Here is a 26061-nt window from a genome sequence, read left to right as displayed (position 1 = left end):
TACTATTTAAAAAAGAGATAAATACTGAAATATATTGATGCCAATGTATTACACCAATGTATCCCAATACACCAGCCTGCATACTGGGGTACCTGTGTGTTGGGGAGGCGACCTGTACTAGAAGCTGACTGAGGTGCGTTTTAGACAGTGACAGGATGTGGAGTCTGAAGGCCTGAGTTTGAGTTTAAAATAGCCAAAAAGTGCAAAAAAAGATACGGCAAATGATTAGCAGCTGGTAAGTCTAAGTAACAGGTAGACCAGTTTTCTTACACTGTTCGATTCTCTGTGCTCATCATTTATAAAAAGTAAACTTTTGTTACTTCGTGCCACCGAAGCACGTTTGCCAACTTGCCGTATTGCTGGATGATAAAAAATCAGGCCGTTGGAAGTACGTATGATATTCTCCCATTTTTGTTGAAATGTGAGCATAGATAGAGATCTGAAAGGAAGTAAATAGATCAAAATGCTGTTGGGGTCATCTGTAGGGTGGAGGGGACCCCGGTTGTTTCGACTCTCTTCGCCTGTCGTATTTCCCAGTCTTCCCATGGGAAGCACGGTGGTTTTGTCTAAGATTCAAGAACACAGCGGCCCGTTCCCTGCTTGATGGGCTCCTTTGCTTCTCCTCAAGACACCTGAGATTCATAGCTTAAAAAATAAAGCCAATTTCACTGCGAGACAGTCTGTGGCATTTCCAGTTTTCCTGAGCTGGATGATGCCATTCTGGCAGGGACGCGGAGGTGCAAGGAATCAGAAGTTAAATAGACAGTGACCCCCTGAAAGGGTCTGGGGGTCTGGCCACGCCCCAAAGGCCAGACCAGGAAGTCAGGGATGGGGCCAGAGCTGGGCAGGCGGGGCACAGCCTGAGCCCCAGCCCTCAACCTTCCTCCCACTGAGACCTTCAGCCCAAACGGGGGCCACCAAGCAGGTGGCAGCGTGGACTCTGGATGATGGATCGTCTCCAGCAGCTGGCTGGCTGGCATGCGCCCCCACCGAAGGGGACACCCTGCGAGGAAATCCTAGAGGGAAAAGTCAGAAAGGCGGGTAGGGAGAGGACACACGGACCTGTAATGACAACCTGGGCCTCTGCTTGGCCGGTCCCGGCCCCGCTGACGGCCGTGCACTGGTACGTGCCCTCCTCCGCCTTGGAGGCCCGGGGGATTTCCCAGTTGCTGCTTCCTGACTCCCTGCGAACACAGGGCAGCTGGACGGACGCGGTCGCACTGACCCCCGTCAGGGAGCCCCAGGCTCGCGTGGGCCTCAGGGGGCTCGCTCTCCTGAGCCCGGCCCTGAGGGGAAGCCCCAAAGCCGCTCGGAGGAGACCCGGTGACAGGAGGCAGGCAGCCGAGGACAAGCAAATTCCACGTTTTGTCGTGTGACTTTGGGCAAGTCCCCTCCCCTGAGCCCCAGACTTAAGAGTGCACGCATAAGGGGGAGGGTCTCCGAGGGTCCTTCCTGCCCTGACTGCCATGGAGCCAGGCCCTGCATGGGGTGCCTTTTCTGGAAACTAAGGAAGGCCCGTGGCTCCTTCATGGGTGACAGGCCAGCAGTGGTGGGGACCTCAGGGACCACCCTCCCCCATCCCTGGCCACACTGGGAGGTGTGGGCGGCCAGGCCATGGAAGACAGTATGACCCAAAGGTCCCTCTCCTGCCACCCACTCCCCTCAGACCCCTCCAGGGCATCGGGACCCCAGGAGCCCCGTGGCTGGGGACAACCGGCCGGCCATCGGCCACTCACTGGAAGTGCCTCTCCTCGCCCAGCTTGGTTCCTTTCCGCCGCAGCTGTAGCTGGAAGGGGAGGGCGCTGTGCACGGAGCAGGAGACCAGCAGGGGCCGGTGCAGGTAGCCGTGGATCCTGGGGGGCATGCTCACCAGGGGGGCGCCTGGAGGCAAGAACCTGCACTCAGGAGCGCTCCCTGCCGCCCTCGCCACACCCAGCGACACAGAGCCCCTCGGGGATGAGCCAGGAGCTGGAAGGCGAGGATCCAACCCCCGGCCCCACCTCCGGGGGGCACCGAGAGTGGGTCGCTTCACCTCTCCAGGTTTTCATCTCTGTAAAGTGGGGTTACATCGCAGTGCGACCTCCTCGTGTTGCCGTGAGGAGCGGGTGAGAGGTGGCGTGTGGAAAGCACCTGGCACGGCAGGCTCCGTCACAGGGGGCGGGGGCGGGGGTGGTGCTGGGCAACTGCTCGGCTGCTTGAAGGGTCAGTTCTACCCAAAGATGTCGGAGGGAAGCTTTTTTTTGTTTGTTTTAAAAATAGCATAGTTGGAGCATGGCTGTGAATGCAAGATTCACGTGAACTTTTTGAGATAAAACAAGAGACTTCAATGAAATCTCACAGCTTGTGATGACCCCCTTGGGGCCCCCCATCAGACACTGCTGCTCCCCGCCCTTGCCTGGCCCTAGTCTTGGGGTGACCTAGTCTCTCCTTGGCTAGTGCAGTTACTTCAGTGATAAAGTTTGAGAACCGCCTCACAGGGTCAGAGGCCAGCGTGTCAGCGCCTCGCTGGGTGATCGCGGGGGTGCATTCGGCCTTGTACCGCCCTTTCCCCAACCCTGCCAGAGCTGCTCCGAGGGTGGGACAAGGTGCCAGACCTCCTCCGAGAACGGAGCTGGGGGTGGGTGGGTGGTGAGTGACATCACGCTACAGGCTCCCTGCCACGTCCCAGGGGAGAGGGGTGTCAGACCATCCAGCCACGTCCTCAGCTGTGTGCAAAGCAGCCACTGCTCATCCCCACCCGCCTCCCACACATACACACACTGGCCTCTGCAAGGCCAGCTTGGGCTTCCTATTTGTATGTCAAAAAGGCCTGGGGACCCCAGGCCCAGCCCTCACTGCCCCCATGTCTCTAAACCCAGAGCCTCCTGCTCCCAGCCAAACTTCCAGCCTCCCAAACCTGGAAGGTAGGAGAGGAAGCAAAACCTCAAACCACACCCCTTCCTGCCCAACATACACACACATACAATTTAATCTAGAGCTGAGACGGTGACCAAACGGCCGAGGGAAACTCCAGACTCTTAGATCTATCCGATGAACAGGGGTGAGAGGAACATATTTCCTGCCGAAATCCTCTCAAAGCTGCAAAGGCTAAGGACCGGGGGGCTGGGGACCACTGTTGGGGAGTGGAGGCCGGGAAGCTGGAAAGAAGGGTCTTCGAGTCCCCCACCTCACCATGAGTACCTTGCTGTCCCCCTGCCCCGCTATTGAAGTGGACAGAGTCTACACCTCACTGAGCTCTCCAGCAAAGAAGGAGCTAGAATGTCAATGACACCCACCTCTGTGAGGTCTTCCTAGGCAGGCGAAGGGCACGGAGCCCAATGAGGAGGCCAGTGCACTCAGCGCCCCCCAGGAACAGAGGCAGCGCTGGAAAGCCAGAGACCCCGCCCTGCCCCCCGGACACACCAGAAACCAACAAAAAGCCAACATATGTGAGGACAGACACGACATGACCAAAAATGGGATTACAAAACGACTCGTGCCTGCGAGGCTAACAGTGACAGCAGCTGCCACAGGCGAGCCCTGGTCCACAATTCCCACGTCCTGGGAGCAGCCTCTGAGCACCCGAGAACTACCTCATTATGCACATTAGCTCGCAGAACCCTCAAAGCAACCCTGTGAGGCGGGCGGCCTCAGTTTCTTCATCTGTAAGAGGAGGACACGTCTCAGAACTGTTATAAGCATTCAATAAACTGATGCATGACAAGTGCTTAGCCCAGGACTGTCCCATGAGAAGTGCTCAGAATGATGGCTAGATTAGTTATTACCATGATTATGATTATGATAGTGATCATGATCATGGAAGACCACACCCATACCCACTGCCCTGCCCACTGCTGTGTCTATAGTATCTAGCATTATGACACAAAATGAATGTTGGATGAACAGGTGGATAGATATTTGGATGGATGGATGGATGGATGGATGGATGGATGGATGGATGGATGATGGATGATGGATGGATGGATAAGGTATGGGTGAGTGGATATTGGAATGGATGAATAGATGAATAGGTGAACTTTGAAGCTGAAAAGGATGGGTGGTAGATGGATGATAGATGAATGAATGGTAGGTATGGTGGATACATGAATAGATGGATATTTGGATGGATGATGAATGAATAGGGGATTAGATGGATGAATAGGTATGGATGGATGTATGGACAGATGGATATTTGGATGGATGGGTGGACGGGTGGGTGGATGTTTGGGTGGATGAATGGGGATGGATGGATGCATGCATATACAGATAAACAGATGGACGTATACATGGATGGATGACTTTGTACTAGATCTTTGAGCTGAGGGCTACATCCAAAGCATCTCAGTACTTAGCATAATACCTTGCAGAGCTTGCTGCCCAGAGAAATTGAATGAACAAATGTTTCCTGATATAATCTAATCAGGAAGGCTCCCAGGAAGAAATGGGTCTCTAAGCAAGGCCAAAATCTGGGAGTTAAAGAGCCGGTTGCTCACCTGGGGCCACCCCACTGTAGGCAACTCCGGAGACACGGAGGAGGGGGTTCCCCTCGTGGTCCTCGCCTTTCACCTTGAGGTAGAAGCGCTCTGGGGGTGCCCGGAAGGGCGGCCCGCCCCACAGCTGATGGGTGGAACCGTTGGAGAGGGGCTGCATGGGCAGCGTCAGGAGGGGCCGCCCCGAGCTGTGTGAGAGCTCCACCGAGTCCACGTGGCCAGGGGCCTGCAAGCCCGTGGCGTTGATCACCACCGAGATGGGCACCCCTGCAGAGGGAGGGGAGAGGAAGGAGACGCTGGCCTCTGTGCTTGGCTCCGTGCTCCTCTCCAGCAAGGGGCTCCAGGACCACGGTCAAGGCCAGTCTGCTTGGCCCACTCTCGCTCCCTGGCCTTCTCTTCGCTGTGCCGGTTAATGCTGGGGGTGGGATAAGGAAAGAGGGGACCTTGCTACTGTCCGTGGTCCTGAAACACGGCTGTCCGTCCGCCCCACAGCTTCCCGTGGGTGCCTCACCCCCACTCCACAGACATGGACTCGCATGGAGTGGCGCTGGGAAGGGGGCTCTCCCCCACCATTGCGTCGGGCGCGGGCCATCGTCAGGCAGGTCCTGGGAACGACCCGGATGCGAACACATCCTGGGTCGGGAATTCTGACTCTGACGCCTGCCCCTCCTCGCCCTGTGCTCAGCTTTTCTTTGGCTGTCTCTTCACACTGCCCCAGAGAACACAGAACCAACTTGGGTTTCGCAGTTGCCTTGGGTGATCTGGGAATGTCTGTCCTGCCTCTTTCTTTTCAGACAGTTATTTATTTTTTCTCTGAGACATCGTAAACTGGGGACCAGTGGGTGTGGTTGGTGTGGTCCGCAAAATGTCTTAACATTTTTTGAAGAAACATTGAGCAATCTGGAAAGGGCATACGAAAATCTAGAAGTCCAGGTTCCTTTGAAAAATCAAATGTGTCAGTGCTGGGTCCCAACGACCAGCCCATGGCAGGTGGCAGTGGTCCCCGGGGTCCAGGCACCCACTGTCCAGTTGGCCATAGCCTCCCCTCTCCTCGCTGCTCCTGAAACAGGGGCCAAGCGCCAACCGCTATTTACCACCTACAATTGCCCTGATCTTTCTCTTTTTAAAAAATGTATTGGACCTAAGTCTTTATCAAAAGCAGAAACCCAAGAGGGTCACATGTGGCCCCTGCTCCCCTGGAGACCGGCCCTGGTGACCACCCAGTTTCCGGTCCCCACTCCAGCGCTCCATTAAGGATTTTCATCAAGGACTTCTTCTCTCTCTCGGCTTTAGAATAGGAACTGACTTTCCTGCCTCTCCCCCGCCCCCATTCTGTTATTGGCCAGAACAAACACGAAATGAGTGAGCAGCCCCGTTCCACTTTGAAGCTGGTGCAGCCGATCCTAGCAGAGAGACCAACAGGGGCTGGCAGGAGTGACAGACAATAGAGGCGATATGAACTCAAAAGCAGCTCTAGGGTCCTGGCACGCACCATTTTTGGTCACTCTCCAGTGGTCTAGAGTTGGCCCAACCTGGTCAAGGTCCCTACCCATCTCTCTTCTGAGCTGGTCCCAGCAACATCATCTGACTGGCTCCGTGACAAGGGACCATATTTTCCAAACTATAAGTTACGGCCCCTGATCTGGCCCGCAGATGGTACTTTCCAGCGTGGAGCTCTGGCGACCTCAGTCAGAAGCCCCTGCCTGCTCCAGGGCCCAACCTTCCCCAGGTGGAGCCGTGATGGGGCGCCTTGGCAACGTCCACTCGGAAAAATGACCCTGTACCTCCAACTCCAACATCCCCCCAGGCTGCCGACCCTTGTCAGCCCCCAGGGCATCTGAACAGCCATCTGGACATCCAGTCACCGGAGTAGGAAGCTGTCCTGTTGGGGGAAGCCATCAGCTCACCCACACCTACCTGTTTCCTGGATGAGCCCGATGTTCACTAGTGGGGCTCGGGACAAAGGACGTTTGCCAAAGACCAAGAGGAGGGTGTGAACTCAGCAGCAGTGGGGATGGCATAAGGTCCTGAAGGCCTTCAAGGGCAGGGAGCACGTCCTCCAGGTAAATGGTCCCAGTGTCACCTGGGCCGGGGCCGGAGTGGGCGCTGGCCCCGGGGCTCAGTTCCCGGGGTGTGGAGAGAATGGCTGAAGCCACACTCGAAGCAGGTCCCCTGGAGCCCCCGCCACGTCCCAAAGGCAGCTCCAGGAGCACCGTACCTTGCAGGGGCCACTCGATGGTGTGGTTGAGGTCCAGAGAGGGCCAGGTGGAGAAGCCGGCTCGGAAGCTGATGTCGCTGACGCCCGTGATCCTCACCGAGTGGCGGCCACTGCTGTAGACCTAGCACGAGCCCAGGCCCATGTCACCGCGGCACTTGACCCTGGCACCCCAGCTTCAGGGCGGGAGGTGGCCAGCCTCACCCAGCCCAGCGTCAGCACCTGGAATCTTCTCACCTTTGCAAATACGTGGGCAACTCACCTGCTCCCAAGGAACGAGCCCCAGCTACCGTCCTGAGCTGGACTCTTGAGGCTACCCCCACCTTGCTGGCTCCACCCCTGACACCGGCAGGGCCTGTCTAAGCCCTGCGTGTCTAACCCCTATCGTGCCTTCCCCGTTGGCATTAGAGATCTTGGCTCAATGATGCTCAGCGTTTGAAGGGCAGGGCTCGCCCGCCTGGTACCCAGTAGGTGCTCCATGAATGTGTGCTGATCAGCAGGAGCTCACATCCTTCCAGAGCAGCACCCTGCCCCACCCCTTGGAGCTGCCAGGCATCCAGCCCGCCCCCAGTCCCTGCCTCCAGCACCCTGCAGGTTAGAGCAGGCCCCGCTGCCCTGGCCAGCCCCCCAGTATCACCCTTGCTTCTTTTGTGCCTTCCTCACTAGACGGGGTTCTGAACCACAGGCCGGCCTAGTCACCCGCCTCTAGAAACACGAGTCATTTCTCCAAGTTCTTCTTCAAAGTTCCCTAACTAACTCGAACCACTCCACTTCCTCTTACTGGTACAAAGCAGAATACTCCTCCCCCGTTCTCGACCCTTTACTTCTATTGATATGCCCATATCGCCACCCATACTCCAGCCTTCAGCTTCCCAGGCCCCCAGGCTCCCCAGGGCAGGAAGGAAGGAGATGGTGTCTCAGCGCCGTGAAGCTGGTCTCCCCACCACCTGGGAACCCAGTGCTCCCTACCTTGATGGACCACAGCCCAGGATGCTCAGGCTTAAAGGCCACGACCTTGGCCGAGTCAGGAATGCTGAGCAGCACATTGAGGCCCTCGTCCTTCTGCAGGATCCTCCCTGTGGAAACCCCAAGGACTTCTCAGCCCCTGACCCTTTCCTAGGGGAGATGACAGAGGCCCTACTCCGTCCCCACACCTCTCCAAACCCCAGAGGAACTGGGAGGCCTTCGGTGGTGCTCAGGCCTCCTCCTCACCGTACACTCCACCCTCATCCCTCCCCAGACCAGGGTGCTCATGCCATACTCAGCACACTATGGAGCCAGGTGGCCAGGTCCAAATCACATGGACCTGGATGACCCGGACAAGTCACTCCAGAAGCCTAGCTTCCCATCTGAACAGCATGCCACTAATTCTTGCCCTGACGGACACACCAGGCCACTGCAGGAACCCGCTGAGAGAGCGTGGTGGGCAGACTCCATGAGAGCCTCGCACCCCAAGGACTGTCCTTATTTTAATTCCCCTCACTTGGCTTCCTCGCCCACCACCGTGACCCTCTGCCCTCCACCTGACATCCTCCCAGCCGTCCTTGCTCCCGGAGACTTGTGTCCAAACACCCAGGTCTCTCTCTTTGCCCCAACCTGGACTCCCAGTTCAGTCCTGGGGGCAAAGGGGAGGCCAGCCTTGGGCGCACATACCCAGCGGGTCTCGAACTTCAATCTCAGGCCCCGGGCCGCTCAGGGAGACGGTGACCTCCTGCAGGCTGGGGTCAAAGGGAATCCTCCACGTGTGCTCACCGCCCTCCTCGTGGTCTGTAGACAGCAGGTACACCTTGGAGGCCTGGATTGCTGACTCCACCCACTTCAGCACCTGGCAGGCAGATGTGAGAAGCTGATGCTCGCAGGTGCCCGTGATATCTTGCTTGTGTCTGACTCACCCAAGGCAGGTCCCTAACAGGCTGCCAGCTGTGTGCAGAATCTGGTTCCCCCCATGGGTTTTAGGCAGTGTAAATAATTTCCAAGTCACCCAAGGCCACTCCATGCCCCCTGGGCTCCACCACGACCAGTTCGCAAACAGTTACTCTCCTGGCCTGTGGACACAGGGCTATGACGCGTGAATTGAGGCATCCAGAGGACTCAGCTCAGAGGAAAGGAGCCGGGCGTGCCCTTCTGCTGGGAAGACTCTTCCCTGCTTCTTCACCTGGCCAACTTCTATGTCACCCATCACTTCCTCCAGGAAGCCCTCCTGATGCTTCTGACACATGGGTGACCCCTGGAGACCTGGAATCTCCTCCAGACCCATGCAGTTCACCTCCCCTAAGGGGCCTCGGGCCACAATCCCATGCTGTCTCTAGGCAGGACAGAGAGGATCTGCCACAGAGACGTACTCTCCTACTGATCCTTTTCACAGTATGGAGAAATCACAAATCTTTGGTTTCTATAATGGCTTATTCATTCTAAAACCTTCATGGTTTAGACAGATCTGATTGAAAATCAGGTAACAGGCAAGGACTCTCTCTACAGAATACCACTATGGCACACATTTAGAGCATGATTTTGGGAGGTTCCCCAACTCCCTCAATCGCTGTCCCCCAAGAGTGCATGGACCGCATGTTAATAACCCCAGATTCTAGGACGGTATCCCGCCGAGCACAAAATTCTTTCATTTCTCCAAATCTTTACCATGGCCTTCAAGACCCTACATTCTTTGGTTCACCCGTCCAACCTGCCCCAAGGCCACTGTGCCCCCTGACTCCCCTCGTGCTTCTGGGCTGAACCCCCATGCCTCTCTAGGCAGCCCCAACATCACACACAGTCTCTTTGCAGAAATGCCCCGTCCCCTCTCATCAACCAAGGCCTGGTCATCCTTCACCTGTCAGCCTGAGGAGGTTTCTCCAATCCCAAAGAGGTTCGGTTCCCTGGTACACACGCCTTTGCAGCAATCTGCACCCCAGTTGGTCGTATTTACCAGATTTGGGCCTGTCTCCCCTATCAGCCTGGGAGCCCCGTGAAGGCAGAGACCCTCTGCTGTGCCCGAGCTCAGCGGCTGGCACACAGTGGGTGCTCAAGCAGCTCCGTTCACTGTGCGTGCTACAGCAGGACACACACGTCCCGGACAAAGCCATCGGGTTCACCTCAGGCGAAGCCTCACTCAATTCCGCCAGCCCCCACCCCCAGCTCACGCCTCCTCCTTCGCAATCACCAAGGCTCCCAGGTTCCAGCAGGTCAACCAGGAAAGAGCGAGAGGAGGGGGCCTCTCCAGTCAGAGCCTCTCTTTCTGGGCCAAGTTACTTCAAGAAGCATCCTGTGCAAACCCCGAAACCGAAACAAAACGAAGCCTGAACCTGGCTGTATGGCAAATTGGTACCCTAACTGCCGAGAGAAAATAACGGCTCCAAGTGAAGAGAACACCCAGGGGTTACTTTCTCAGTGGGAGGCACCCTGAGGACAAAAAGAATGGCAAGGACACTCTCATTTAGTAGTTTTTGTGATTCGGTATTGTGATTGTGAAACTGTTTTATGTATCTTGTAGGATAAAGCAAAGAAGTATGGGAGGTAATGGTTTCTGGACCAAGATACCGTCTTACAGCCAAGTATAAAAGAGAGCTGTGGGTATTTTAGTTATATGTAAATTCACTCCAAGTGAATTCAGAACTCAGCGGTTTCTTAATATCATTCCCCGCTAGGGTTTCTTGGGGAAATGGCTGATTCTAGGTCTGAGACAGGCAATTGCCGAGGTAAGCCTGGGACAACTGGTAATTCCATAAAGCAAGGAAGCTCTCATAAAGACCAATGGGGACATAGCCAAAGGGCATAGGGACCAGCTTGAAGGACCTCCCATTGGCTAAATTTGGGACAATTTGAGCCCAAGATAGAATAATGACTGTAATCAATTGAAATACATTGAATTATGCAATCCACCTATCCATAATATTTTTTTAAAAAATGCAAAATTCAAAGCAGTAAAACCTCACGTGCCACCAGTGAAGGCCACTTCTTCATTAAAGAGAAAGAACTAAGTGTGATCCTTGCCTTTTCGATAGAAACCGTGCCTCAGAGAAACCGAATCACCCCTTTCGATGAGCAAAAGCTATTCTTCGTGGAAGAATGCCCACTAAAAAAAATGTTCAAGGAATGATGCAATTAGCAAATCCAACTATTTTGCAACCTCTAATGAAATAAGTGTTTCGGGCAAGCATCCTCGGTGGATGTTCAAACCAGTACATGAAAGGTTGATGGGGAACTGGACGTCCACATGGAGCCCCAGCCTTCCCCCACAGGCCCCTTGAGTCATCAAGGGGAAAACATGGCCTTACAATGCAGAGGGCTGGCTGTCATCACCTTCACCCAGCAACCAAACTTATCATCATTAATAGTACGACGATTAGGCATTGTTTGCCTTCTGGTGTGATGTAATAGAAAATACACAAAGCGCCAACGATAAAGTATCTCTGCCAGAAATGTTGGCTTCCATCTAATCAATCATTTAGAGCTAACACCCAGTTTAGGGGACACATAGGGGACAAAGGAACAAGCTCATAACCCCATAAGAAAACCACCAGATGAATCTGAAACAAGGGACATTGTAAAATCGATGCCTCTTCAACAAGTGAGCGGCAGACAGCTCCAGATGTGAGAAGACCTTCCTAGACATAACAACCAAATGAAGTGAAACGCCCTTAATCAAATCCCGATTGGACAAAAATGTTTATAAAATACATTGAGGGCGATTAGGAAAATTTGAATAAGAACTCAGCACTCGATGTTACTAGCGAAGTACTATTAGTTAGGTGATATCGTAGGTTATGTTGGAGATCATCTTTAAAAAAAAAATCCACGCTGAATTATCTACGGACAACGTGTCACGATTCAGCAAAAAGTATAGAAAGAGATGAAGCAGGTGGAGCCAAAATGTTAATGGATGAATCTAGCTGGTACCTACGGTCTTTTTTTTATATCTTTGACATCTTTCATAGTAATTTTTAAAGTAAAAGCCACTTAAAAAGAATACGCATATCATAACTTTGATAGGTACTTCGGCAACCGTAATGGTATCCTGCTGCTTGAGAACTCTAACCAACTGCAAGTGGCTTCTTGGAATCCTGTTTGAAGAAGAAACGAGAGTCCACACTCCACCTTAACTAGAAAGAGTTCTGCGATTGATTAGTAATGTCTGCCACAGACACGGGATTAGAAAGTACTGTCTTGCATGCTACATGTTGGCCATCCTTGCTCTGAATCACTGTCCGTCAGCTCTGCCAACCACGTGGTCTTCTGCAGAAGTCCATGGAAAAGAAGAGAATCGGAAGAATCGCCTGAGATTTAGGAAATGTATGTTTGGTTTGGACTGAGCTGGAACATATGTGTCTAGATTTTACAGCGGGATTTAAGTTATCACAGGATAAGAATTCTATGTTCTGAAAAGTCATCTGTTTGTATACTTGGAGCTACTTCATTCTGCTGTTTTGCCTAGCTTTCTAAGTAATGTTTCTCTTGAAAAGGCCCCACCTGTCTTCACCAAGGAATGGGAACAAGAGTCTTCGTCCGTGCGGGGGCGGACTGGAAGAAAGCTTGCAGCTCGGGCTCCCAGCTGGACAGAAGCCGGAGAAACGAGCGAGGCAACTCCACCGACTGCAAAGCACCAGCTCTGTAGCCACTGTCCTCTGTCCCCGGGCCAGGCCTTGTCAGGGGTCAGGACTAGAGCGTAACCGAGCGAAGCTGCCAGGAGGAGGTGGCAGCACCAGCTGATGATACCCAGACGAGTCACACCGCTACTGTGTGGCAACTGTCATCATAAGCTCATTCTAGAATGTTCTGATGGAGGGAAACAGCCAGGATTTTAAGCTACCGAACCACGGGGAGGGCCGAGATGGGACAGAACGCCGGTGACCTCACCAGAAGGCGTCTGCCCTTGAGCACACCGCTACTCGGGAGCTGGGCGTTGGGAAGGGGAATGACTCCCTTGACCACAGCAAGGCCAGACCCCCTATAGGCCCAGGCCTGGGGGCAGAGCCTTCTGGGCCATACAGTGCCCCCAGGGCTCAGAGTGGAATCCAAGGAGCCTTCCGAGGAGTAAGTGCTCATCAAGAAAGCTTAGTGTTTATTTGGTGAGAGCGATGGCTTCCAGATGTCAGGCGGAATGGGGACGGGGCGGGGGCGGCGCTGGGAGTTGGCGTTGCCGTGGGGCTCATCTCTCCATCACTGACGGAAGGAATGAAAGAATCTGGCGCTGTTACCCCGGCCAGATGCCTGCCGCACCGCCTTTCATGGCAGATAACTCATCCCCCAAGGCTCCTCCAAGGACACTTGACAGCCAGGGAAGCCAGGGCCCAGACGGGCTTCGGAGCCGCAGACCGGAAAACCGAGGGCCGGACCCCGGGACCGTGTGCCAGGAAGCTCGCGGGCGCCGACGGGCAGACGGCACAAGCCCCTGCCGGCCCGGCATGCCAGGCACTCGGCCCAGGCTCCGCCTTCCCGGGAACCTTTCCGGAGACAGCCCTTACCCCTCAGGGGGCTTCGCTGGAGGCGGGGTGTATCCTGGGCTCCGCGCTGCAGCACAGAGGCTGAGGTCTCAGCCACCGCCCGCCCTCACCAAGGGCTCCCGGCACCCGGCCTCACGCCGAGGGCTCCCCGCGCACGGTTTTCCCTTTCGCCCTCACTGCTGTCTCTCTAGGCAGCGGCTCTCCCGACCCCACAGTGCACACGAGGAAGCAGAGGCCCAGAGAGGTCAACACAGAGCTCAAGGTCACACTGTAGGCAGGTGGCAGGGCTGGGGTCTGAAGCCGGCATGTGGCCCTAACCCTCCACCACACCTCTGCGTCTGGGAAGGGTCCAGGATGAAGTCATCTCCGGGGCCTGGGCCTCCTGAGCCGTTAATCAGAACCACCTGGGAGGAACTCCCTACCCCTACTTAGTGTCCTAGAAAGAGGTTCACTGTTCCCTTACTTGATGCACAGAATCTGGGAAACTTGCCCCATGTGCACCTGTTGGTGCTAGACGGGGGAAGGGTCCAAGCCCCCAGAACAGGGCTTTCCAGGACCCAGGAAGGGAGCAGGGTGATGGGGTTTGCCCAGCAATCCCGACCCATCCCCGGGGCTGGTGACAGTGCGTTGAGTTGGGGGAAGCCTGGGGACAGCTGTACTGGAGCAAGGGGGTTCTTGGACCTAGCTAAGTCTTAATCAAAACTGCACACCTCTGGGACAGGCCCCAGGGGCCATGCTGCTGCCGCCCCCTCTGCCGAAGGACAGCAAGGCTCCAAATCACTTCTGCTGGGGGAAGGGGATCGTCACTTTTTAGTTACCCCTAGAAACCCAAAGGGGATCCCTGGCACCAGCGAGGTCAACCCCACAACTGGAAAAAGCACGGTGCTCGAAAGCACGGGGCTTTAAGGTTGGTGGGGCATCCCTCCGCGCCCGGCGCCGAAGGTGGCACGGACACATAGTAGGTGCTCAATAAATGAAGGGAGGGGAGCGAGTGAGGAGTGTGTCGCTCCAGCCGTGCTGGGCCTACTTCAAGAAGGTGAAAGGACTAGCCACACACGCGTGGTGTGGGGACTTCTGCAGCTTGTGAGGGCTCCTCCCAGCTGAAGCACCCTTGGCTTGGCGCAGGCTCCGTTCCCTCTCCTGGAAGGATGACCACAGGCCTCGCTGCTGCGGCCACTTTCCCAGGCTTGCCGAATGTCTGAGAACATCTGGAAGGGGCCACGTCCAAGGCATTAAGCTAACAAATGACGGAGCTCCGTGTCCAGGAAGGAGAGGGCCAGGCTCCTAGCTGGAGGCGTTCAGTCCTGGCCACTGAGGTCCCACTGAGCCAGACACTGAGGTCCCACTGTCCAGCCAGGCTCCCAGGGCAGAAGGCTGGCACCAGGGCCAGGAGCAGGTGGATTCCACCTCCCAGTTTCCCTGCCTCAAGGAAGAGAACAGGGGAGCCCAGCCCCACATCCGGGCAAGCCATCCTCCACCAACTCGCCCGGCAGCCCTGCCATCTGATTTGTCCCTGGCAGGAACCCAGTTCCCGTGCAACTGCCCAAATATGTCTCCCCAAAAAACCAGGACAGGACGAAGCCATCCCATCCTCTGAAACGCCTCCCACCCTCCCTTGGCCGGCTCGGGGCCAGAAGAGTCAGACGTGCCAAAAAAATAAAGCCTAACGTGTCGCAGGGAACGATAAACGCCATCTGTCAACAGGGAGTTAAGGCACACTAATGTAAACATGGCCTGTTCTCTTCAGTCCGTAAACATACAGCACACGAAGCTCCCCCCAGGAGGCGACAGCTGGGCTGGCTCCAAGCCGGGGCTTCTCTCGCCTTCCTCCTCCCAGGGCCTCAGGCACCGGGGACTCACGTCTGTCCTCTCGCCAGCTACATACCGAGCACCTGCGATGTGCTGGGGATACGGTAGCAAAGGGGGTCCCTACGGGCCTGGCCCTCAGGGAGCTCCCTGCCTAGTGGCATTAAATAACCGCACAGTTGTAAAATTAGCATTACGTAAAGCAGCACGGGGTGCGGGGGGTGGGGCCTGGAACGGGTATGAAAGGAGATTTCATCTTGACGGGAAATCAAGGAGGCCCCCCTGAGGAGGTGCTGAGATGGAGAAGATGAGAGGGAGGCAGGAAACGAGGCACGTGAGCAAAGGCCCTGGGGTAGGGAAGACGTAAGGCAATGAAGGAACAGCAGAGAGGCCAGTGGCGCAGCAGCGGTGGGCAACGGCGATGGGATCAGCCAGGCCGAGGTCAGATAAGGGTCTGGACCTTCTCCGGCTCGAGGGGAGGGACCTGTGGGTCAGATTTGTTTTAGGAGGATGCAGTGGGATGCTGGATCCAGCTCACACAGGCTCGAGAAGGTCGGCCGTGCCCCAACTCTGCTCAGCGAGGTCATGACGGCAGCTCGCAAGCAGCCGAGGCAGGAGTATTTACACCAGGGAAGTGAGCGCCCGTGTTCTTCCCGGGGAGAGGGCTGTGCAGCACTGGCCCGCAGGCCCCTGAAGCATCCCTCTGGCTCCTGAGAAGGAACGGACACATGGGGTAGAGGGAAAGCGGGGAGAGCCCCGAGCGGCCGATGGAAGGGCAGGCACCTGGTCCGAGAACAAGATGGGGATGCAGACACCTGGTCAGCGCCGGCCGGAGTGAATCCAGACCATCGCCAGCCCCGCACGTCAGGCCCCAGGGCCAAGCAAGTCCCTCCCCGCCGAGTCCTCAAGCAGGATTTCCTGTCCCAGTAACACAGCCTGAATCTGATGGCCGCCCATGCTTCTCTGCCCACCCCTGGGTTCCTTGACGCTGGGAGAAGCTCACCCCACACCCCAGTACTGCCACATTTTTCTAGGTCCATCCTCCCAGCCTGGACCAGCTGTGGTATTGAGGTTAACACCCAGGGCGCTTCCTTCAAGCCCCAGCCTCTTTACCTGCAAAAGTGGGAAACCCGTAGCACCTGCCTCTGGGGTGGGTAAGAGGGTGGGAGGGCTCGATGTCATAAAGATGGTGTCATGAGACCTGAGCACGACACTTCCTGTCCTGCCACGGGGGTGAGCACTCAGCACTGCTCATCTGTGACGGTGACCCAACCACCGGCAGAGCCGCCCAGAGACGCAGGATAGTCGGCGAAGGCTCACCTCGGTCACCTGCTGCTTGTCCAGGTGGAACACCTGCCCAGAGCTGGTGGCAGCAATCTCTTCGTAAGCCAGGTAGCCAGGGTGGGTGCGGTCACCACAGTCCCCAGTCAGCACGAAGACCACCTGCAAGAGAGAGGGGACATGCAGCCTGGCTCATCGCTTCCCCAGCCACCTGCTTCAGGTGTGAGTGAGTGGCAGGGATGAGACCCAGGAGGAGTGACCGAGGCAAGCCCGCTCCTCTCTCCGGGCTCAGGTGACAGATCTGTAAATCGGGAATGATAAGAGCACCCGCCCCGTGGGGATCAGGACTGATCGGGGTCCGCACAGGACCCGGAACATGGCAGGTACTCAGTCAACGGAAGCTGTCACCGAAGCTACGAGGAAAGGAACGGAAATGCCCTCTGCTCCGAGGGCCCCCTGGAGCCTGCAGGGTTAGCAGAACCAAGCTTGCTCCGCACAGGAGCACAAAGCAGCTGTCCCAGCCCTTGGGACCTTACCCGGGGATGTCGAATGGGCGGCCCGACTCCCTCCCCCATGCACACCCCATCCCCCACCCCTCGCGGGGCAGCCAAAGCCCCAGCACGTCTTCCAGACCCTGAGATGACTGGAGGGCCCGGACGCTGACAGGGCAGGACAGGCCAGCGTGGTGTGGTCTCCATCATGAACGCGCCTCACCAGGGAGGCGCGAGCCCTGGCGGGCGGGGCCGGAGCATGAGGACGCACTTGGACTTCTCTGGCCCTGCTCCGGGCTGCGGACTGGCCGGCCGGGCTGGTGGAGGCCGGACCCCAGGCGGGGTGCGAGGCTGCCTGCGCTGGGGACCCCAGCTTCCTCAGGACCCCCTGGTGTCGCCCACGCTCGAGACCCCCAGGCGGGTTTGCTCACCTGCGACTGCTTCAGCTGCAGGAGCCTCAGCACCTCGTCCTTTCTGTGGTAGTCCTTGGCACGGGCGTCCGAGAAGACGAAGATGAAGGAGCCGGGGCCGGCGACCTCCACCGCAGCTTCGATGGCCCCCACGCTCATCTCGGGGCAGTCCCCACCTCCCTGGAAGACGGGGGTGTGTCAGGGGCTGCCGCCCACCTCTCCAAGGTGGGGCCCGCCCGGGGAGACCCCCGGAAACCGACAGGCAACGGGCAATCCCACCCAGGGCTGAGGCCAGGGCCCCAGCCACCCCCTGCCCTGAGACTCGAGCAGCATCTGATCTGCTTCAGCTTGAGACAAGCGGCATCATTCATTCGCTCACCCACACAAGAGTGACACGGCCCCTCCCGCAGGGTCTGGTATGAGAGGCAGACGCTACATTAATAAGCGCAACGCGATGATTTAATGACCATCGTGATGAGTGTTAGGTGTGGGGGAGGAGGGGTGGGAGCCGCCGGGACATCTAACAGATGCCCCAGTGAAGCCACGTGTCGGCCAAGGCTTCGAGGATCGGGGGGTGGAGGGGTTGCCCACCCCGTCTCTCCCAGGGGCTCATGCTTAGCCCGGCCACAGGATCTGCGCGTGGAACCCCTCTCCTTGTTCACTCATCCGCCCCACGTTCACCCTCTCTGTGCTGGGCCCTGGGCGCCCTGGCCGTGACCCAGACCAAAGCGTGGGGTCTAAGGAAGCTGCTGGTCTCGGTGGGCGGGAGAAGCACAGAGCAGGACCGGGGTGTTCACTGCGGCAAAGAAGCCCAGGTGACTGTGGGTCGTCTGACCATCGAAGGCCTGGTTTCGGGGTCACAGCCTCCCTCAGCTACCACACCCTCCTTCCACCCCTTCATCCAGTCACTAAGTCATAAGCACCCACCACGTGCGAGGCACAGGGGTTCCTAGAGGTTACTTGTTTTACTGAATAAAAGAAAGAACCCCAAGAAGTACAAAATCTCCAGGACCCCCAAGCTGGCCATAGGCAGAGCTGAGAGGCAGGTACTGGAATGTGCAGGAAGCTGCCACCTTGTCCCCTGGGTGGCACAGAGACCTTGGCGTCTGACATGAACTGGAAAGAACAGCCCGGGGGCCGCAGCGGGGGGCGGGCCAGCCCACCTGCACGTAGAGTTCTCTCAACTCCCTCTGAAACACCGCGGGGTCCGCCGTGAGGGTCACCGGGCCAATATCTGTAGGGGGAGAGAGAGAGAGGTCCAAGCGGGCTCGGACTCCCGGATGCACAGCCTCCGTGGGCTGCGGCGGTAATTACGCAATGTGCCACCAGACGGGAAAGGAGCCTGGACCTCAGAGACCCCCACAAAACACGAAGAGGAAAGGGACCGAGAAACAGAGAATCTAGCAAATAATGTTTTGGACCTCGCAGCGACTGTACAACGCCAGGCTGGTCGACAAGGCTAAAATCTTCCAGAAACTCCACCCAGATATTAGCTCATTAAAAAAGAGCAGAATTAAATGACAAAGGTTCACTACACCGAAAGTTGGCGAGGTTACCGAGCAAACTGGAACCTTCGTGCACTGCTGGTGGGAATGCGAAATGGTTCGACCACTTTGGAAGACAAATGGAAATTTCGAAAAGTTGAACATGCGGCTACCACATGATCCAGGCCTTCCACGCCCGGGTATTTACCCAAGAGAAATGAAAACATATGTCCACACCAAGACTTGTGCTCCAGTGTTCACAGCGGTTATTGTTATATTAACCCAGGACCGGAAAGAAGCCAACTGTCCATCATTATTGCATGAATAAACAAACTCTGGTAGATTCATATAATTAAATACTACTCCCATGGAAACGGAATAAGCTACCAATGCAGGCAACCACGCGGATGAATCTCACAGACATCAGGAGAGATGCCAGACACGAGAGTGCATACTATCTGGTTCCATTTATAGAAAGTTCTGGAACAGGCGGCATGCACCTAAGGTGAAAAGAAATCAGAGCAGAGGTTGTCTAGGGGGCAGGGAGATGCGGGAGAACCACCTCGGATGGCGGGGATGTTCCTTATTGTGATAGGCGTGTGGGCTCCATGGGTGTCTCCGTGTGTCAGAAGTGTAAAGTGAAGGTTTGTGCATTTCAATGTATGTAAATTTGACCTCATAAGAAAAGAACTATCTATAAAAACGATGATCATTGTTGGCGGGTGGGAGGAGGTACAGATGGAACCAGGATGGCAGCATTTTTTTTATATGTGGTGATGCTGGGTGATGAGTACGAGGGGATTATTATGCTTTACATAATTATTACACTTCGTATAAATTTTGGTCTGCTTACTTCGTGTATATTTGAAACGTTTCCTAGTAAAAAGGTTTTTCATAAGAGCAGTAATTCAGAGACACAGCTAACATAAGACTAGCAATGGGGCTAGAATTCCAACTCGCCAGGTAGATATGGGCATAATGGTGGTTACGTAGACGTCGGAACTATGTGAAAGGTTGTACGGACTTTAGATTTCTTAGGAAAATGGTTCAGTTGAGTCCTTGGTGAACTGTAGCAATGGACTATTTTTAGTTCAAGAAGTCTAAATTCCGGTCCCCTAAAAAAAAAAATTCCCATACTCGGCAACTAGTCAGCCGGCCTCAACCCTTCTTAGAAAAGTAAGCCCGCAGAATCCAGCATCCATCCACAATCATCAAGAATAGAGTCTAGACACCAGTTGTCTGCCACACCCTTTAAGAGTCACCCCCCCTGGAGGCCCCAGCCTCTCTGTTCTGTACTCATCACATCCAACGCCCTCTTTCTCACCCACTCGGGATGTTCCTAAGCCTTCCCCACCACCCCCCTCTCTCTGAACTCCGCAGCAACGAATTCAGCCAAACTCTCAGCCTTTGACCTCAGACAGATCTGTCTGGAATGCTGGCTCCGTCCTTCACCAGCCATGGGGCCTCTCGGAGCTTACTTCACTGTCCTGAGCTTCAGTTTCCCCATCTGTAACACGAGGCATGTGACACCATCTCTCCTAGCTGAGAACCATCACTGTGAGAATTCAGCGAAGGCAGGCAGCGAAACAGGGAGCGTGACACAGAACGAGGGCTCCGCAGATGGGAGCCGACCCTGCCGTGTGCCGCAGCCCCACATAAGGCAGACAGAAAGACAAAGACAGGCTTGCTCTAATATGAGGTCCTCAAATTCTGGTTTGACTAAGAAAAGCAATCATTTTCCTTAGTGTTCATTTGTTTATTATATGATAATACAAGTTCATTGTAAAAAAAAAAATGGCATGAGAGACACATGTACTGAGTAGTTACTAAGAATCAGGCCATGCGCTGAGGTGCTTCCTGAGTGCCAACTGGCTGAACTCTCCCTGGCACCCGGAGGTCCAAGTCTTAGGCCCATTTTACAGAGGAGAAAATGGAAGCCCAGAGAGGTTAAGTAACTTGCCCAAAGATACACAGCCGGTAACCAGCAGAGCTGGGATACGAGCCTCGGCCTGTAAAACCCCAGAATCTGAGTTCAACAACTGCTCCCTGGGGACTGCACACAGAACTTCCTGACAGGCAGAAAGAGAAGGGAAATCCACAGCCCAGAAATGGTCATTTTAATTTTTACAAATAACCTTCAAAGCTTTTATGCCTGTTTATAAACATATAAGTATAACTTACATAAATGCATACTATCATAAGCAGAATTTCTATTTAAAAATAAATAACATACATATTTTTAACTTGATTCTTTTCACCGAATAACATATTGCGAGCGTCTTTCTAGAAGGTCAACTACTCGGTTCAAAATCATTTTTAATGGCTACAAAGTATTTCCTTTGCATAAATGTCTAATAACGGACCTGCCAAATCCCATCTTGCTTTGTTTCCAATTTTTATAACGAACAATGTTGCTAAGAGCATCTTGATATGTTACATGTAAGCACTAGCTCATTTCCTTGGATACATTCCCATAAGCAGAATGGCCGGGTCAAAGGCAAGGCCATTTGTAAAGACTTTGGATGTAAATTCAGTACCTTCGTAACCGTCCTCCCATCCCCAGATGTCCCTGCCTCTGATCCGACTACTTGTCCATGGTCAATGTAGAGACGCAGCCCTCACGCCTGGCTTTGCTCACATGACCCCTGGCTTTGCTCAAGAAGCAGCCGCAAGCGCCGTTGGCCTCAGACCAAGTGGAGCATCCACAGTGCCCAGCTGTGAATCTGGTCGGCCCTGTCCCCATGATCTGTCAGTGACATCCGCCTACCCTGATGGTCCCCATCGCTGGACCAGGGCTAGGCTGACCTCCTTCACGGCAACATGAGAAAATGGCATTGGCGAAGTGGGTTCTAGTGAATGAAATGTACTCCAGTGGGAAGCACTGTCCTTTTCCCACGATCTATGTGCTTCCTCCTCGGGGAGTGGAGGACTGAGGATGGCCCTTCCTTTCATGAGAGGACAGGAGCCGATTCTGGCCAGAGTTCTCCTTGGAGAGATAAAACGTTCCTTGACCTATAGACACATCATCACTCGAATTCTGCCAATTGTCACAGAGCCTTCTCCTTGTGTCTGTCTCTGTCGCTTATCAGGACACCGGCCGTATTGGCCCTCTCCATTCTTATAATCTCATCCTAGTTAATTACACATCATCAATGGCCCTATTTCCAAAGTAGGTCACATTCTGAGGTTTTAGGAAGGATGCGACTTTTGTGAAGACACTATTCGACCAAGAATGAGGTCTAAATCCACGTGTGGCTCCGAAGCCTGTGCCCTTTGCCACGAGCACTACTGTCTCCAACCGCGATGGGGCTGAGGATGAGGATGACGGCTACCATCGTTTAAATACTTACTAAACACCAGTTTTGTTCTATGCCCTTGGCATACGTTCACTCAGAATAACCTTACGGCAACCTATGAAATCTATTATTTATTATCCCCATTTTATAGGTGAGAATTTGAGGCCCAGGGAGGTAAACTGACCTGCCCAAGGTCTTATAACAAGGAAGCAGCAGAGATGGGATTCAAACTGGGGTCAATCTGACCCCAGGCTCAATCACCACGAAGCTGTGGATGCTCGGAACGTGTTCCCCTGTCCCTCATTCCTGACCCTGGAGGGGGCTTCGTGACTGAAGGCGGGCACTTGCCAAAAAGATGGGCAGCTGTAGCATGTAGTCCCTCCAAGCAGAGCCCGCTGGTCGCAGGGATGATTAAACCCCGTGACCTAATTCCACTGCTGCCATCTCGAGCATCTGAGCCCCAGAAGCCTGGCCCAGAATCATCTCTTAATAGGCAGATTTTTTCCATTTGACAAGAGGAAGGCGTAGAGCCTCTGGGACGTCTGGGGAACATACAGGAGGAGGAACAACTCAGCCCTTCCCCCAGGCGATGCTCCAGTCCCTCGCCCGGCCTCGTGTGTCCCAGTGGAGTCAGTCAAGGCCACAGCCAGGTACCAGGGGTCCAGTCTCAGAAGGACCTCATATCGAGGACTCTTCTCAGGGCCTAACCCTCCCTGATCCTCAAAAGTAGGGCTTGAATCCTGTGGCCAACTCTGGATGCCCGCATACCCGCTCCTACAGCTGCAGTGGCCCCAGTCAGGGTCCCTCGGTCTGCCACTCTTCTGGGCAAACTGCGTCCCCTCTCCAGGACAGTGCTCTCATTTCTAAAAGGCAAGGGCTGGAGAAAATGAAGTCCAGCCTTCCAGAATTCCAACAGTTCCTGAGCACAGGTCTGGGTGAGCCCCTTGAAGACACCCCCAACATTGGACAGAAAGGGTGGGGCAGGAACCAACTTGCTCCATCCAACGGGCCAAAATGGCCCCAGAACCTTCCTCGGCCTCCTCCTTGGTGTCTCTGAGGGCCTCCTCAGAAGGGCCCCTTGCCCTAAACACCTGGCAGATGCTGGCTCTGCCTAGAGTGTCCACGTCAGGCAGCCCTCCCCATCTTCGAGGAGGCAGTCTGGCCCGCGTTCCCGCCAGCCTCAGAGCCAGAGTGCTCCTCCACGTCCTGTACAGACCCTGTCCCAACCACCTAGCTCCTCCACCTCAACTTAAAGGTCACTCCTGTCTCCCCACCTCTCAGAGCAGCCTCAGCCTCACTGTAAAAGGGACCACACTGCAGTTAATAAACTTGGCCCTTTGCTGTGGGCCTGGCTCCACTGAAGGTGCCACCGCAGGCTGGCACCCTGCCTGGCCCGTGATAATCCCACAGGAGTCACATATCGAGTGAGTAAATAATGGGTCCGTAGGGGATCCCTGGGGCCCAGACACATGCTGTAAAGCCGACCTAACACACGCAGCCCACCCCTGGCCCTTTGGTGCAGCCTCCACCTCAAAGCCACTGCATCCTCACCTTGTTGTCTCAAAGACACCCCAGCCTGTCTCTCCTCACAGTCTGCCCTGCACAGACTCAGGGTAGGAATGCCACCCTTTGACGAGCTGTCATCAGTGACAGGGCCATGCCTAATCCAGCTCAGACCTACAGGTCTCTGAGGAGAGATGCACCATCGCCAGGCCAGCAAGACTGATCACGTCTATTTCATGAGAGGCTAGTTCATAGCAAAGTCACTCCAGGGTGATAGTAAATACACACACACACACACACACACACACACACACACCCACACCCCAGAGAATGCAGCCGCAGGCAGAGCCGCCCCAGCCCACAGGCAATTCTATGAACTGAGCACGTTTGCTCAGCCTGCCCGCATCCCAGCCCCTGACCCACTGAAACCACAGAGGAAAGCTGATGGTGCACCTAGGGACCCAGAGAAGATGCTCAAACTCAACCACAATCAAACAGATGTGAATTAAAGCACGTCACCATTTCTCACCTATGGAGTTAGCAAAAAAAAAAAAGGAAGCGTGATGTCCCCAGATGCCAGCAAGGGTATGGGGAAAATGTAGCCTCAGACTCTGCTGGGAGGAGGGCAAGACAGTACAGCATGTTTGGAGGGCAATTTGGCGACGTCTACCAAAATTGAAAATGCTCATATGCTTTAATAAGGCAATCGCATCTCTGGGAACCTACCCTATCTCTATGTTTGCAAATGTGTATGTATTTATTGTAAAGAAACTGAAAGCAACTTATTTTCCACAGTATGAGGACGGCTGGATAAATCAAGAGCAAGATGAACTGAGATCCCTCCTGTAGCATGTCATGTAGTCATTCAGAACAGTGAGGTGGGTCTATATTTCCTGACATGGAAATATATCTATGATATATTGCTAGGGGAGTGAAAGCAAGTTGCAAACAGTATGCACAGCATAATCCCATATTTTATATTAAGTATTATGTGTGTATGAGTGAATTACACACACGCGCGGTCTGGAAGAAGACAAAACATAATTCAAAGTGCTTCCATCTCTTGGGAGTAGTATTACTAGAATACAAGCATGTATCAATTTTACAAGTTTGGGAGGAAACCTAATTTATTAACGCTAAGAGCTAAGCCCTGAAACTAAAACGTGACAAAGAGCACAAAGAAAGCATCACTTACTGATCACACATATTGAAATAAAAGGCAAAACTCCTAAACGAAACCCTGACAGATAGAATCCAGCTGTATCTTCAAGAAGCATCCACCAAGACCCAGCAGGGCCGATGCAAGGAATGTGGACAGAGTTCAAAGGCAAGGAATCTCATCTATAGGTCAACAGGAGAATGGCCTGAGGAATATCTCAACAAAGCCAGAAAGTCACGGGCTAAAATGCAGCGCCTCTCCTCTTTTAGGGTTTTGTTTTGGTTTGTTTTGGTTTGTTTTTTTTTTTTAGTTTGTCTATTTGTTCGTTTGTTTGTTTACCTTTAGTAAATCGGGAATGAAAACCTCTTCCTCGACCTGATGAAGAAAACCACAAACAAGAGCCAACATCATACAACCGTGTACCATCAGAAATTAGAATGACTTAGCCGTGTTCTAGTCGATGATGCACCGTGACACATTTCAAGCCAGCGAAATCTTTGATTGGAAAAGAGGAGATGATACTATAATTTGGACAGGCGATGATCGTCAACGTAGAAAACTCAAGACGTTTCCCGAAAAATTAGAACCAGTTAAAAAAAAAAAAAGACCTTCAGCAAGAAAGTTGGAAGCAAAATAAATATATGAAAATGAGTTGCTTTCCAACATACTAGCAATACTCATTTGCAAAAAATGTAATGGAAAAGAAATTCCTGGTCAAAATAGTAACAAAAAGCAAAATACTTAGAAATGATTTTAAAAAGAAATGCGTGAAGGGAGGGAAAAAAAAGCTATAAATCTTTACTAATAGAAATAACTGAGTGAACACAGGAAGAGGCATGAGCCCTAGATGGAAATAATTGAAATTTTTTTAAATGATAGTCCTTTCCAAAATCGAGAATTAACACAATTCCAAGCAGAATCACGACAGGAAATTTGAGGGCGGGAGGGAGTTGATTAAGTTTTTTATTTTTCATCGGAAACGAGAAATGTTCAAGAATATTTTGAAAACGAAGAAGGTGAATAAAAAGAATGTGAATCAGGTGCTGGCCTAGATAACTCTGGAAATGAGTAGAGTCCGTAAGACTAAAGGCAAGGGAACCGCGCTCCAGTGAATTGAGTTTTTTCACGGATGTGAGTTAACAATGCTGAAACCATTACATGTATGCTGGAGCGGGACAGTTCGGTCAGGGGACGGCGGATGGTGGCAGCCAAGATCGTTCTCTGCTGGAATGGAAGGTGGTAGATAAGCAAGGGTAGGAGGTTAGAATGATCCACATGGTAACAAATTAGAGTTGGAGACTTCAGTATGAACTCACGTTCAGCTTAATACAGATACAGATGGTTACATACAGGAATATTCATAGATATAGGTATATACACAGGTTATATATACAACATACGCCTCCTCGGTCTGACGGGCAAGGCCCTAGAAGCAGTGACAGCCCAGGAGAAACAAGATCACCTGGCACTCAGATCCTAGGTTCTAATAGCGTTTTTCAATCAAAGAACC

At 53.8% G+C, this 26061-nt stretch overlaps 1 protein-coding gene across 1 annotated transcript in view; it reads right to left on the bottom strand.

Moving 5' to 3' along the window:
• Positions 1-21928, bottom strand: part of LOC120607037 (hemicentin-2-like) — a gene marked incomplete at its 3' end in the record, with an annotated part of 35568 nt that extends 13640 nt beyond the window's left edge. The window contains exons 1-10 of the mRNA XM_039868645.1: positions 21883-21928; positions 18273-18343; positions 17131-17289; positions 16248-16370; positions 8338-8509; positions 7654-7760; positions 6688-6808; positions 4473-4736; positions 1737-1881; positions 1063-1184 (exon numbers count right to left, since the gene is read on the bottom strand). Of these exons, the coding sequence (XP_039724579.1) occupies positions 1063-1184; positions 1737-1881; positions 4473-4736; positions 6688-6808; positions 7654-7760; positions 8338-8509; positions 16248-16370; positions 17131-17289; positions 18273-18343; positions 21883-21928 (1330 nt within the window). The remainder of the gene's footprint in view (positions 1-1062; positions 1185-1736; positions 1882-4472; positions 4737-6687; positions 6809-7653; positions 7761-8337; positions 8510-16247; positions 16371-17130; positions 17290-18272; positions 18344-21882) is intronic.
• Between the last annotated feature and the right edge of the window lie 4133 nt (positions 21929-26061).

The sequence above is a fragment of the Pteropus medius genome, unplaced genomic scaffold (assembly GCF_902729225.1).
Source record: "Pteropus medius unplaced genomic scaffold, Ma_sr-lr_union100, whole genome shotgun sequence".
In the NCBI taxonomy this organism is placed as follows: domain Eukaryota; kingdom Metazoa; phylum Chordata; class Mammalia; order Chiroptera; family Pteropodidae; genus Pteropus; species Pteropus medius.
The sequence above is the reverse complement of the archived record's forward strand: the minus strand, read 5'-3'. Positions and strand labels throughout refer to the sequence as shown.